Source organism: Rhineura floridana, chromosome 3 (assembly GCF_030035675.1).
Source record: "Rhineura floridana isolate rRhiFlo1 chromosome 3, rRhiFlo1.hap2, whole genome shotgun sequence".
NCBI lineage: Eukaryota > Metazoa > Chordata > Lepidosauria > Squamata > Rhineuridae > Rhineura > Rhineura floridana.
Window position 1 is genome coordinate 70,838,637 of NC_084482.1, and position 15,383 is coordinate 70,854,019.

The 15,383-nt window shown below is 43.1% G+C and overlaps 1 protein-coding gene across 3 annotated transcripts in view; it reads right to left on the bottom strand.

Annotated features, from left to right (window-relative positions):
• Positions 1–14,697, bottom strand: part of CFAP52 (cilia and flagella associated protein 52) — a 33,597-nt gene extending 18,900 nt beyond the window's left edge. For all 3 annotated transcript variants that reach the window (XM_061621847.1, XM_061621846.1, XM_061621848.1), the window contains exons 1-6: positions 14,489–14,697; positions 12,410–12,609; positions 10,989–11,125; positions 9,121–9,249; positions 8,245–8,344; positions 4,240–4,356 (exon numbers count right to left, since the gene is read on the bottom strand). In XM_061621847.1, the coding sequence (XP_061477831.1) occupies positions 4,240–4,356; positions 8,245–8,344; positions 9,121–9,249; positions 10,989–11,125; positions 12,410–12,609; positions 14,489–14,573 (768 nt within the window). In that variant the 5' untranslated portion in view covers positions 14,574–14,697. The remainder of the gene's footprint in view (positions 1–4,239; positions 4,357–8,244; positions 8,345–9,120; positions 9,250–10,988; positions 11,126–12,409; positions 12,610–14,488) is intronic.
• Between the last annotated feature and the right edge of the window lie 686 nt (positions 14,698–15,383).

Here is a 15,383-nt window from a genome sequence, read left to right on the forward strand (position 1 = left end):
CACAGGTGACAGGTTTCTGCACACACACCTATCCAGTCTCTATCTGGGCAAGCAAGAGGCGTTTTCATAATTAAGCACTTGAGGAGGAGGTGGAGCAGGGTCAGTAAGAAGTGTGGCCTGGGGAGAGGTCATGACCTAAGGCAGTGATGGGAAACCTGTGGCCCTCCAGATGTTGTTGGATCACAGCTACCATCATCCTTGATTCTTGGCCATGCTACCTTGGGCTGATAGGAACTGTGTTCCAACAACATCTGGAGGGTATGAGGTTCACGTCCCTAGCCAAGGAAGACTCCTGAGGGCCAGATAGTCCCCCAGACCTGAGATTCCCCACCCCTGGCATGTAATATCTAATTTAATCTTCAGGAGTATTGAGATTTAAGATGGTCAGTCCCAGTTTAAATGCATGTTGTATCTGCCTGTAGCCCTAGAATATCTAGTACTAATGTCAGGATTCCCAAAAAGCAGCTCCTCAGCTAGCCTGTCTAACATGGCTAGTTTCTTACATCACTCCATAAGAACATACTTTTAAAGTGAAAAGCATTCAACGCTCATACAAAAAGATTTATGAGACTTGTCCATGGATAAATCTCTTGAACAAACTACATCCAAATTACATGCTTTTACCCAAGTATCAGCAAAAAAATGGAGAGTACACGTGTGGACAACAGGTAAGGTCAAAGGAATAACTGCTGCTTTTTCCACCATGCTTTGGAATTTTGCTTCAGTCCTCACTATTCTCATACTGTCTCAATTTTCAAGGTTTTTCTTCTCTAAGAATAGGCCAAGCACAGCATCCAAAACAGCACGGCACATTATCTGCATGTCTTCCCTTCCTGCTTGTCAATTCTCAGAGTTGCTCCCACCCAACAGTGTGCTACTTACACCATATCACTTATAAAGGAAATTACATGAAAGTAAACAGTTGTATTCTGTTTTTTTATTATTTCTCATTCTCTTCTAGGAGTATGTCTTTTATAGTCTTTTAAAAAAGAAAGGTTCATACTTATTTGGTCAAAAGCCTTACTTGACTTCACACCAAAACAGAACAGTCTCCTCTAAATGGGGACACGTTTGCTGCATTGGGAAAATCAAATACTCAGACATGGTAATGGCCATTATCATTTCCTTGGGCACTGTATGCCACAGAAAGTAGTGTGCTGCACCCACAACAACCAGATGGACTGATATGACTTAGAAGAATCTTTCATTTTTGTCACCCAGCTGAATCTGGCAAAGACTAGCAAATAAATATTTGCCATTAAGCACTTTAATATCTTCCTTCCGTATGTTACCATATAACAGGAATGGCTAACCTGTCGTCCTCCAGGTGTTGTTGGACTTAACTCCCATCATCCTTGACCATTGGCCATGGTAGTTGGGGCTGATGGGAGGTGCAGTCCAAAATCATCTGGAGGGCCACACATAGCCAGCTCTGCCAAACACTCTTTTATGGGAGGTTGCAGTTGGAGATGGCCTCTGTTCCAGTCATGACCCACTCCTACAGTTAAGTCTTTTGCTCATCTTCACTGCTCTTCTCTGAAGTCTCCTTACACCACTAATTCATGTGGATTATGTTAGCAAGACTCCCTAGATCAACTTTCCTCAGCCTGGTGCCCTACAGATGTTGTTGGGACTACAACTCCCATCAGTCCCAGCCAGCATGGCCAATGGTCAGAGCTGATGGAAGTTGTAGTCCAAGATTATCTGGAGGGCATGGGTTATGGGAAGGCTGCTCAAGGTAAGCAGTCCCCATCCAAATTCTTGTCATTATCCATTAGACTAGAATGCAGTGTAAAGAGAGTCACATTGTTTGCAAAGAGTATTTTCCTTCTCCTTTCTGCAGAGTTGAGAAGAGATGCTTCTACTCTCACCATTTAATATTTAGTACCTAGCGGTGCATGTGCTGTACAGACAGAGTTAGAATGTTTATAATCTCCAAAAGATACATGATGTAAAGGCAGGTATCATACAACAGTGAGTGAAATATATAGTGGTAAGTAAGGCAAGGCTAGAATTACTCAGGGAAAGTAATTCCCTGAGTAATTCCCTGAGCAAATAAGGCAAGGCTAGAATTACTCAGGGAAAGCATTGCTAAAGAAGGAGGCTTTCAGGAAAAACAGAGGAAAAGCTGTCCCTAAGCACAGGGATCAGCAAGTCGGAAAGCACAAAGACAGGAGTGGAAGAAGGAGGAAAGGGAAGCCAAAAGCAGATTTGGGGCAGTTCTGACTTAGGAAGAAGGGGACGTATAGAAAAAAGAAATGGAAGGGGGAATAGAATTGGGAAAACGAGTAAACAGACAACAAGTAATGACTAGAATTCTAATGCTGGTATAAACATAACAAAGACCTGGTGTACGGACTTGTTAAAAGGGGTGATATAATAATGACAGTTTTGGGAAGGAAATACAAATTTCACCAGGCATTCAGAATTACCCACACAGAGATGCTCTCATTCAGTCAGGAAGACAGACAGAGGAGCAGTTACTGCTAACAACTTGAAACATGAACCAGTCTACCACCTTACTAGATGTGATGTCAGGAAATCCATGAATGGTTTCCCTTCTTGTTGTTTTCAAAGCTAAAGGCTGCTACCAATGACCTTAATTGGAGTGGGGCCTCTCTTTCAGTGCCCTTCTCCCAAGCTACACCCCCCCCTCACACACTCACACACACACAGAGCTGCCATTTCTCCTATAGAAGAAAACATATGCACTATGTAGGTACCTGTATGTTTGTCCCCCACAGGGCGTATGGCAGCTAGAGGCAGGGTAATTCAGAATGCAAAGATAGGACATGGAGGGGGGAAAGGATTAACACCCTCCCTTCCCCAGTGCCCTAGCCCCAATTCAAATCAGCGCTCCCTAGAGCTGCTTTTACATTTTATGTACAAACACTGGAAAATTTACTCACAGATCTCTTGAGTCATGTCTAACTCCTGGACTCTGTAAAAATGAGTAAGCAAGACCTGACAGTGCCGACCATATAGTAAATGATATGTTTCACATTGAGGTCAAACTTTCCTTTGTTACCTAAGAAAACACAAATTAATCTGACCCTGTCATGTCTTCTTACTTGCATATAGAAAAGCTTCTCTTTGCATTTTTAACCCACAGTGGCAAATTTTGGAACGTCTGTATTTTATTTAGCCTGATTAGGCTACTATGATAACTGAATATTTTACAGATGACGGGAAAGAATCTGCCCAGTGGGATAGCAGCCAGTAGATAGACATGCGCTTGTAATAAACTGCAAAGCCTATAAGTGGAGTTTCTGAATTCTGGGCCAAGTCAATGAAGATTCATGAGGAGCCCAAAGCATGAAATTGACAATAGCTTCTGAATCAGCACAGCAAAGGGCCTCTTGGTAGAAGGAAAAATGCCTCCATATCAGATATGAAAGATGACAGAAGAGTTAGAGGGCAACACGTTATTCTCTTAAAAGACATTCCTGTATACTAAAATGCAGAGTACTTTGCAGAGTCTATGCCATACAACCTTACAAGAATTCTGAGATATAAACTTAAGAACAGAACCAATGTTTTGCATGCAGAAGGTCCCAAGTTCAATCCCTGGCATCTCTAATTAAACAAACTGATTGAGAGAGATGCATCCAGTCAGAGCTGACAATACTAGACTAGAATGACAAATAATCTGACCTGGTATGCTAATACTTATTAACTAATATTGTTAGGGATCTCATTTTACAGTGGGAAACTAAGGTTGAAAGTTGCCCAAAGATACACAGAAATATCATAGTCGATCAGAGATCTGAACAAGTCCATGCCTATCTATCAGCAACAGGAGTTTAGAGAAAAGAAGAAAGGCAAGTGGTTAAGCTTCCCAGCAGATACCCAATCTAATCAGAGAGCAGTTCAGTCTACCCCAAACAACATGTTGCTTATAGTGAAGGGTCCAGCCAGAGTCAGGAGCTTTACACAGGATGGGATGCAACCATAATAATAATAATGTACTGCCTTCAAGTTGATTCCAACTTATGGCGACCCTATGAATAGGGTTTTCATGAGGCTGAGAGGCAGTGACTGGCCCAAGGTCACCCAGTGAGCTTCATGGCTGTGTGGGGATTCGAACCGTGGTCTCCCAGGTCGCAGTCCAACACCTTAACCGCTACACCACATATTGGCACTTTAAGTCTCTTCACCCCTGATAAATGTTAGTTGCAATGTTATCTGCTTGACTATGCTGTCTATGCTGGTGAGAGGTACAGCATAGCAGCCACTTACCAGGCTGAATTTCTCCTTCAATGGACCATAGTCACTCATCAGTGTGCTTTTGGTATTGAGTTTCAGGACATCACCAGTGGATGTGCCAATATAGAAGTAACTGTCATCATCGGTCATCTGGGGGAGAATGAGGATGAGAAACATCAGGAGCACACACCACACCCTTTACGATGACAAGTAATCATAAATTCATTGTCAGATTTTCTTTTCAGTGGTATGGGATAAAGATTGGATGCCTTCCCACATAAAAGTACATGGAAACCATGGACAAGGGGAATACTGATGTCTCACTCTAGCCACACTGCTGTGCAGCTTATTTACTTACAGTGCAATCCAATACATGTTTACTCAGAAGTAAGCTCCACTGGGTTCCATGGGACTTACTTTCAGGTAAGTGTGTATTTGAGTACAGCCTTAATCGAATTGTACCCTACACTTTCTAAAAGTATCGTTACTTAGCGCCATTAAAAAAAGAAGTCTAAATTAATATAAAATAAAATCATCCAATGATTGAAGCCACAAAGGAAGAGTACAGGCAGGTATCATGGAATTGCAGAGATGGCGTCAGGAAGGCTAAAGATGAGAATGAGCTGAGGTTAGCGAGGGATGCTAAAAGCAACAAAAAAGCTTTCTTCAGGTACATCCATTGTAAAAGACAAAAAAAGAAATGGTGGCACAGCTACTCAATGAGGATGGCAAAATGACAACAGATGACAAAGAAAAGGCAGAAGTGCTCAATTCCTACTTTGGCTCAGTCTTCTCCCAAAAAAGGATCTATGACCCTCCGGGGAAACATGAAGTAGAAGGGGCAGGATTGGAGTTTGAGATTGATAGACAAACGGTCAAGAAATACCTAATCACTTTGAACGAGTTCAGATCGGCAGGGCCCGATAAACTGCATCCTAGAGTATTGAAGAAACTGACTGAAGAACTCTCAAAACTGCTATTATATTTGCGAAATCATGGAGGACTGGTGTAGTGCTGGATGACTGGAGGAGAGCTAATGTTGCCCTATCTACAAAAAGAGCAAAAAGGGGGAACCATTAACCCCTGGAAAAACTCTGGAGCAGATTATAGAACAGTCAATCTGTAAGCACCTTGAAAACAATGCAGTGAGTACTAGCAGCCAACATGGATTTATGAAGAACAAATCCTGCCAAACTAATCTTATCTCATTTTTTGATTGCGTAACCCCCCTTGTAGACTGTGGGAATGCTGTGGACATAATATATCTCGACTTCAGCAAAGCTTTTGACAAAGTGCCCCATGATATTGTGATTAGCAAGCTAGCTAAATGTGGGCTGGATGGAACAACTATCAGGTGGATCCACAGTTGGTTCCAGAATCATACTCAAAGAGTGCTTATCGATGGTTCCTTCTCAAACTAGGTGGAAGTAACGAGTGAGGTACTATAGGGCTAGGTCCTAGGCCCAGTGCTCTTCCAACATTTTTATTAACAACTTGGATGAGGAGGTACAGAGCATGCTTATCAAATTTGCAGATGATACAAAATTGGGGGTCATAGCTAATACCGTGGAAGACAGAAAGAAAATTCAAAGGGACCTTGATAGGCTGGAGCATTGGGCTGAAAACAACAGAATGAAATTCAACAGGGATAAATGCAAAGTTCTACACTTAGGAAAAAGAAACCAAAGGCATAGTTATAAGATGGGGAACACTTGGCTCAGCAATACGACATGTGAGAAGGATCTTGGAATTGTTGTTGATCACAAGCTGAATATGAGCCAACAGTGCGATGTCACTGCAAAAAAGGCAAATGCTATATTAGGTGGCATTAACAGAAGTATAGTTTCCAAATCGCGTGAAGTACTAGTTCCCCTCTATTCAGCACTGGTTAAGCCTCATCTTGAGTACCGTGTCCAGTTCTGGTCTCCGCACTTCAAGAAGGATGCAGACAAACTGGAACAGGTTCAGAGGAGGGCAACAAGGATGATCAGGGTACTAGAAACAAAGCCCTATGAGGAGAGACTGAAAGAACTGGGCATGTTTAGCCTGAAGAAGAGAAGACTGAGGGGAGATATGATAGCACTCTTCAAGTATATGAAAGGTTGTCACACACAGGAGGGCCGGGATCTCTTCTTGGTGTTGCCAGAGTGCAGGACACAGAATAATGGGCTCAAGCTGCAAGAAGCCAGATTTCGACTGGACATCAGGAAAAGCTTCCTAACTGTTAGAGCCATACGACAATGGAACCAATTACTAGAGAGGTAGTGGGCTCTCCAGCACTGGAGGCATTCAAGAGGCAGCTGGACAGCCATCTGTCGGGAATGCTTTGATTTGGATTCCTGCATTGAGCAGGGGGTTGTACTTGATGGCCTTATAGGCCCCTTCTAACTCTACTATTCTATGATTCTATGAAAACAAACACAATAATAAAGGTGACAGCAGAGTAAAACATAAGGGACCATATTCAACTAACTCATTGTACTAGAAGAAGCCAGCATAAGGATTCCTAATAGCACAACCAGACTGGAGGGTGGGGAGAATCCTCAGAATAGTGCGGGGGGGGGAAGAAGAGATAGTTCTGTTGGGCAAGCAGAAATGCTTGCGCTGATGGCACAATCTCCTTAGTGCTACACTGAATACAACCTAGAGGTAGCTAAAACAGTTTAAAGGATTCCTTAGAAGGAAAAATAAAAAGGTATTTGGCTACATAAAAAAGGTGCATGGCAAGGCAGCACTTCCAGAAAGCCCTCTCCACAATTGCCACCTGCTTAAGTTATTTATTATATTATTATATTTCCATTTATAGACCGCTTATTATCTGAAAGATCTCAAAGTGGTTTACAATGGAATACACAAGGTACAATAAAAACGCATCTAATTAATTTACAAAGCAAAATACATGAACAATATCCATATACATAAACACAGTATAAAAGCCAGAGTAGGCCACAAGGGACCCAAGTGCAAAAGATTCAACACTGGAATTCCTTGCATGGGCCTCAGAAAGAATGTATTTGCAGCTGATACTCTGAGCTCTGATAAACCAAGCAGGTGATGGGGATTTAGCACCCATTGGCAGCGCAAATGTGATCAGGGGGAAAAGTTCATAAGGTAGGGCACACAAAAGAGAAACATGTGGCTTGCATTTCTCATCTTTTCACGCAAAGCCAGAAAGGAAAGGGGTAGGTCCCTGGCAAAGCTGCTGAAGCAAGCAGGGAGCTGTCCAGCCACTATCTAGCCAGAGTCAGAATTAACAGCAGGACAGAATGAGGTGCTGTTCCAGCAACAGCAAGGCAGCCAATGAAAGTTTTTATAGGTAGCCACATTGCCCTAACCCTTCTGGGAGTATTACTGGAGCTCTGATTTGGGATATGCTTCAGTTTAGGGTTTCTCCTCCTGAGCATAAGTTCAGTAATGGAAAGCCACATGCTGCCAGATGTAAACTGAGCCTTTTGATCTGGACTTTGGCTCAAACATGTTGCTGTATCTGCTCCTAGGGTCACAGGGTTGACTGTGGAGGGTGAGGAGCTGAAGGGGAGGGTGGTAGATAGGGTACATCAGATCTCTAGACTTTGTAGAATAACTGGATAGGGAGCTCTCCAGGATGGCAATCTCAAGGTGTATGACAAGGTCTTCTCTTTGAACTCAACACATGCCAGTGATGGTGACTGGGCATCCTCTTCCAAGGAAATATCATTCACTTATGGATCTGGTCTGGTCCTGACAGGGAGGTGGTGGGGCACCACACTTGACACTCATCAGTATGGATTCTTCAGCCTCTTGAACCAAAAAGTATGAAAACTTCCCTTAAAATAACTAGTAATACTACAAATGGTTCTTTTCAGTTTAGAGTAGAGATGGCTAACCTGTGACCCTCCAGATATTGTTGGACTCCATCAGCCCATCCAATATGATCAATGGCCAGGAAAGATGGGAGTTGTACTGCAACAATATCTGGACAACCATAGGTTAGCCACTCCTAGCTTAGAGGCTTAACTTTTCTTTATGCTGTAGATGTCATATCAGCAGTCCTCTTACCACAGCACACGTAACTATTCTTTTCAGCTGCCCTGTTTGACACTCAGTTGGTCGGATTTTTCTGTTGGGTAAATCCAATTCCCATACACGAATGGTTCCACTGCAGTAAAAAAATGTATTTCAAAATCAATTCCAGATAGAGGCTTATACCACAAAAAAATCTTGATCACAGTACTCAAGGGTACGTTTACTCATTGTCTTCTCATCTACCATAGCAGGTTATGAATGGTATAAGGCAACTAGCTACAGTATATGTCACTCTGATACATTAAGAACCTAAACACTATCTCATTCTATTCTCTCATTATCCAATGAGGGGGATGGTGTTGGTTGGTTGATCAGATTATTTCAGAAAAGATCAAGATATATTCTGACCATAGGATCAAGAACTCACACACTACATTTTCTATGGAGGCTGTCTGCACCAAGTCCCAACGAAAACGCAGGTGACTGAGTCCTCTGCCTCACTCTCTATTAAAGCAGATGATTACATATCATGTGTGATGAAAGAAAGAAACTAGCCATTTAAAAATACCCTCCTTCCAGTATTAGAAAGCCACAGTGCAGAGCAATTTTACAATGCCTGGCCACTTGCGGACAACCATTGTAAATGTTATAGGATGAGTCTGATGTACAACTCCTTGTTAATCACAAAATTTGAGGATTTAGCTCTTTCTAAACATATTGGTAGGTTTAAAACCTGTGGAAACACCTGTGGGGAACACTGATGGGCAATCAAAAACCATTCCCCCACTACTACCACCCAGAAACACAGAGTGAAAAACCACTCCCTCATTCATTCATTGTTCTTGCCATTCATTTTTGGACAATGGAATAGATTTGTAGGGTTTGAAATATTAAAATGAAAAGCCATACTTTCCAGCACTAATGAACATTTCATCCCTGCAATTAGAATACACCAGTGTGGTCGGGTTCCCAGCGCTACGAGCAGAAGCAGGACTGCCACAAATGGCCTCTTTCTTTAGGACACTCCACACCACCATGCTGCCAGAACAGGGAGAGAATTTTCAGCCATCCATTCATTCATTTAAAATTCACTATATAAAGATCCCTGCTAACATTGTTCCCTGGGTAGCTTACAGCACAAAACGTTGTTATTATTATTATTCATTTAGGAAATTTATATCCCGCCCTTCCTCCCAGTAGGAGCCCATGTTTAAAATGTTAAAATACAATGAAAAACATTCCACTGAATTCAATGGAGATTGCTCCCAAATAAGTATGCACAGAATCAGAAACACAACACATGGAGTTGGGTTCAGGCATAACAACAAACCATGGTATGGCATTACAAAAACAAGACGTCTAGGAGACTCCGTCCTGCATGCTCCGTCTTCCTCCTCTTACATCTACTGATTCCCTGCCTTCAAACTCTGGTTTGCAGGGCAAGAGCAGACTATAGTTTGCCAGTTCAGATAAACCAGAAAGGTAGGCAGAGAATCACTAGATCCTTGACTGCTCATTCATTAAACACCAAACATGGCATTAGTTTGAACTGTTTCAAAGAAACTGATATTTGCATTTTGAAAGTGAATGCATTTTCCCCCAGTCTTGCTCTCACAAGATTGTCAGGTGAAAGTAAATCTCATATAGACTGTTTCTTGGGGTATCACAATCTTAGACTTGGACTATGAATTAAACTATGGCAATAAAGAGGATTGAAAATATCAACTGCAACATCAGCAGAATGTCAGAAAACATACCAATGCCAATATATTCAGGTGTTGCAAGCAGGTACAAGTAGGTACGCTATTGCCAGGACCCACGCATGATAGGGGAGGATACACTTTACTGGGACTCACAGATCAAAGGGGGGCCAGGTCCAGCCCAGGTTGCAATCTCATTAACAAGAGGAAAAATCTGAGGCCAAATTGTTAGATCTTGCTTGAGGATACTTATTAGCCTGATTCTGTGAGATTTGCTGGAACCAATCAGGAGTGTTAGAGCAGAATAAACAACACTGTGAACAGTGAGTGAAAGAATGTGGGTGTGTTGTGTGGGTGTACACACGCATGCATGTCCGGGCCACAGGCATTTGGCCCCCTAGAGCCCACCCATGACTGTATATTTGTATATTTGTTTTTAATGTTCAGTGTTTTTAATTTTTGTAAACTGCCCACAGAGCTTTGGCTATGGGGAGGTATATAAATGTAATAAATTAAATAAATAAATAAATTGGACCCCCAGGGGCAAAACAAGTTGCCCACCCCTGCTATCAAGACTCTAGGAATTAAGAGGCATGGCGTTTTAGTTTGTTTTATCACTTAAACTCACGAAAGATTTAGAGGTGATTCTCTGGATTCTTATTGGCATGTTTCCTTTACATTTGTGCACAGAGATAAGAAGAGAATAGGCAAAGACATAAATTGTAAAACTGGAACAGTCAAACATGATTCTGACACATTTAACGGATGGACCAACCTGGAGAAGCTTTGTTACTTGCGTATCAGACATGCATATACTTGTTTCAATATTACAAATACACCTTCTCCTGATTGCTCCTAGTTTCCACATGCACATCTTTGGGAAATGCATGAGTAGGGGAAAGTACTATTGGAATTATTCCTAAAAGATTTTTCAGGGTCAAACTCATCAGCAAAGGAATGGAAACAGATATGGATAGTCCTTTCCCTTGATCCAAGATGGGATTGTGATCTTCACATTTCACTCGTGGCTTATAAAATGGGAAAGGAAAAAGAAAGCCACTTTTCAAAGAATATTACCTTCCATCATCCTGACCTCCCAGAGATACCAGGTAAAGGTCATTTGGAGAGAATGCAAGATTTTCAATTTTACCCTTGTGAAGTGACAGCCGAGCCATCATCTCTTTTTTCTGGTAATCCCATAAAATGATATCAGCCTGGGGCACAAAAAACAAGGATCAGAATAAGGACAGGTCAGCTCCAAAAAGATACTTGGAACATAACATAACAAAAAGATGAAATTTTAAAAGCCATTAACAAGTCTTCTTGACAATCCATCAATATAGCTCCCTTTCGATTAGTTATAGCCTTACTGAGACAGAGAGCTTGATGAATCAGTTACAAATTAAACAAGAATCTACACATGCATATCTCACTTCAAAGACATGGCAAGGTCAAGAAGAATGTATCATCATAAGGCAGAAGTGTTAAAAACGTGAATGGCTTGGTGTGTTCCATATTTTTCAAGTATTGTAGAGCAGTTTGTCTTCTAACCAAGTGTGAACACAGTAAGTAATCAAGCATAGTTGGCTTCCATATAAGGAAGTAAATGTTTCTAAGTCAAAGGTGGCTAACCTGTGGGTCTCCCAATATTTTTTCAACTCCAGCTCTCATTAACTGCAGCCAGCATTGCTAACGGTCAGGAATGATGGTAGTCCAACAGCATGGAGAGCCACAAGTTAGCCACTCTTGCTTGAAGTTGCTTGAAGTCTAGGGCCACATATCCACAATGATATGAAATAATTCAGAAATTCAGCACTCATATTCCTCGTTGTTTTGAATATGTCTTGCAGCAACCCCTTTCACTACTTATGTTTTCTCTCCAACATATCCTTTGAAGTGAATATTAAAATTTGTGCTTAACCTACATGTAGGTAAATACAGCAGGACTGTTCACAGCGATCGCTTGTGGGTGTTATGGGACCTCAACCAGTAGCTGGTATAGCACAGTGGGGAGGAGAGCCTGGCTTGGAGTCCAGAGTCTGTGAGTTCAAATCCCCACTTGTGTCTCCTGGGTGTAAAGGGCCAGCTAAAGATCACCCGCACAGTGAGTGGTTCAGGGGTTAAGTGCCCTGCCACCTGTGCAGCCGTGGGCAAGCTACATAGTCCCAAGGAGCCCATTGCCCCTCAGCTGGCAGTTGCGGACAAGGAAGGGGCTTGCTTGTGCAGCTGTGGCAAGCTGAGCAGGCCCTAGCCATCTGGGGAGGACTAGCCACAGAGGGAGGCAATGGTAGACCCCCTCTGAATACTGCTTACCATGCACCCTATTCATAGGGTCGCCATAAGTTGGGATCGACTTGAAGGCAGTCCCCATTTCCCAGACATTACACAGCTGAACAATCAGACCACGACTGAGAAACTAGATTTCAGGGCCATGCTTTCCCTAGGTCTTTAACATCCACTAGGTATTAAATACATATTTAAAAGGGGCCCTTATCCACCTTGAAGCCCATGAATGTGATCTGACCAGAAGCCACATAGGATCCACTCGGAGAAACTGTAACACAGGAGACATTGTTGGTGTGACCGTGTAAAAAATCCTGGGTGCAAACATTTATGCCTTGGATAATGACTGTACATCCCAGAGGGTAGATGAGGTGCTCTCGATCTGGGTGGCAGATGAGGCCAGAGGGTACATGCCCTGAAAGCAAAAGGACATAAAAGAGAAAAGTCACTATCATGCTCTGGGCATTAGTTAGATACACTGAGGTGAAACTTACTATGTTGTTGTCCATGTGCATGAATTACAGCTGCTGATAAAGCCATCTGAGCATAGGATGTTTGTTCCATGCTGACCCGCAGGTGACAGCTCTGCACTTCCTTGTTTGATCTGTACTCCACAAGTGTTTGATAATTGCTTCCTGCCACTCAGATACTCTCCCAATCTCTCATTCTACTCTTCTCTTTCCAGACATTGGGGAATACACTGAACTGAATATCAAGTTTGATCTAGCCTGAAGTTTTAAGGCAAAACTCTGTGCTCAGACCCTTTTGATCCATACAGATTGGCTCCCAGTCCATTCTACCTTTGGGCAAAGATCTAAAAGATAAGAAAGAGTTGGTTCTCAACTGCTTTAAATATTTAACCTAAACTTTTTTTTCAGCTGTGTCTTCTGGGAGAATGTTCTACAGCCTGATCCACAGTGTGGGATTGCTGAATAACCCAAGGTAAACACTCAAACCTTCACCTCCAACTCTGTGTTTCCTCCAAATCAAAATTCACAAGTCCCACTGACTCTCAAACCTAAGCCCTACTTTTTATGACCTCACTAAGCACCTCAAACTGTAACTACTCGCTTTCCAAAAGAGGTGCTCAGTTCCCAATGCTGGTTTTCCATTGTTGGCTTTTCATGGAAAGCTCCAGAACTGAACCTCCCACTTGAACACAAATTAAAGACTTACAAAGAATGCCCTCAGCCAGAGACACCATCTGGTTTGCTTCCATGAAGACCCTAAAAAACTTCCAAATAAAACCTAGCAACTGCTGGGGAAGGGCTGTAGCTCAGTGGAAGAGCATCAGCCTTGCATGCAAAAGGTCCCGGGTTCAATCCCCAGCATCTCCACATAGGGCTGGGAGACAGACCTGTCTGAAATCTTGGGAGAGCCACTGCCAGTCAGTGTAGACCATGCTGAGCTAGATGGACCAATGGTCTGACTCAGTATAAGGCAGCTTCCCATGCTCATCCTTCCATACCCAGACCTTTGAACTAACTTGCCTGTTCTTTCTTAATATTGCATCCTACCACCCCCAAACAATTGCACACAGAGCTCACCAAGGCCAGACTTGGGAACATTATTTTATTTTACATACTTATTAGACTTGTCCCTTAGCATGCTCAAGACAACTAACAAAATAACCATTACACAAAACAGTTACAGCAGTTTGGCATACAAAATCTATGATTCAAAATGTATGAATCTATTATTCTATGGACATGCTTTAATCTGGATTCCTGCACTTAGCAGGGGGTTGGACTCGATGGCCTTATAGGCCCCTTCCAACTCTACTATTCTATTATTCCTTGAACCACAGCAAGCACAAGCTTTATCATAGGGAAGATTATTCTTGATTCAGATTTGCACAACTGGATCTGGCCACTTATCTTGACTGCTGTCAGTTAAAAACCTTGCAAGCAATGGAAATTGGAGAGGTAGATTTCTTAATATCACCTCAATTTGTGGGTGAATGTAAATGATAAACGTGTATAAAACATTTTAAATACTATATCCCACCTTTCTACAGTACAGTCTGAAAGGTGGTTTTGAAAGCCACAGCTAAGTGGCGAACTACACATATAACAAAGAGGGTGCCCATAAGCATGGACAGAGCGCATCGGTTTTACACTGAGCAGCCACAGACGAGTCTTTGCCAGCTTCCCGTTTCTCTAGGCGTGTTTTCCAGCCAATCTTGAGCCACAGGACCTTCCTTTCTTCCAGCAAGTGAGCACTGACTTCTCACTTATGTATACATTACACTTCCCGCCCCTCCAAGCGCCCTTTCCTCTCCTCGCGCACGGTACCATTGAACCCGATGATCGCCTCAAGTTGGAGGCCGGCCAGATCTTCGCCTACAGATTCGGTCTCCCCATTCGGGAAGGTCGCCATGCCTCGTCCCCGGCTTAGCACCTAGCTCAGCGGCTGTGTACCACCGTCGCTATGGAAACCGCGCAGGCAGCCCGGAGCTCTCACCCTCTCACACGCCCCCGTCCACGGCGCGTGCGGAGGAACGCTCGTTTGGTCAAAGAGGGAAATGGGGCGTGGCTTCGGCGGCAGGCGGTCCTTCCGAGCCAGGGGCGTGTATACGAGTGTCATTCCTTCTGAACCCGACCATAACGCAGACATGGGCTTTGCTCTAACAAGCCAAGGGTGGGGGACCTTGAGGTCCTCCGGTTGTGGTTGGACTCCAGTTCCCATCAGTCACAGTCAGTATGGCCAACGGAGGGAGATAATGGAGTCCAGCAACATCCATGTTCTAAGAGGCCACAAACTTCAGCGATGTAGACAGGATTCACAGAACGATTCAGACGTCTGCTCTTTACTGTATTCCCCTCAAATCCTCCCCTCAAAAGGATGTGATTGTTTGAACAGTGCGATTCTGGGCATGTTTACTCAGAAGGAAGTTGAATTGTGTTGACTGGGGCTTATGCAAGTCCTATATGGAAAGGTTGAAGGAACTAGGTGTGTTCGGCCCGGAGACGAGAAGACGGGGTGGGGGTGGGAAGAGACATGACAGCACTTTCTTCTTTGAATACCCAAAGAATTGTTGTTACGTATAAAAGGGCAAAGACTTGTTCTTTGCTGACATAGAGTGCAGTATTGGATCTAACGGGGAACTGGATCTTTGGGAGAAACGTCTTTTTGAGAAGGGCAGTTCAACAATAGAGACTATTACCTGGAGGAGTGGGGAGGCTTTCC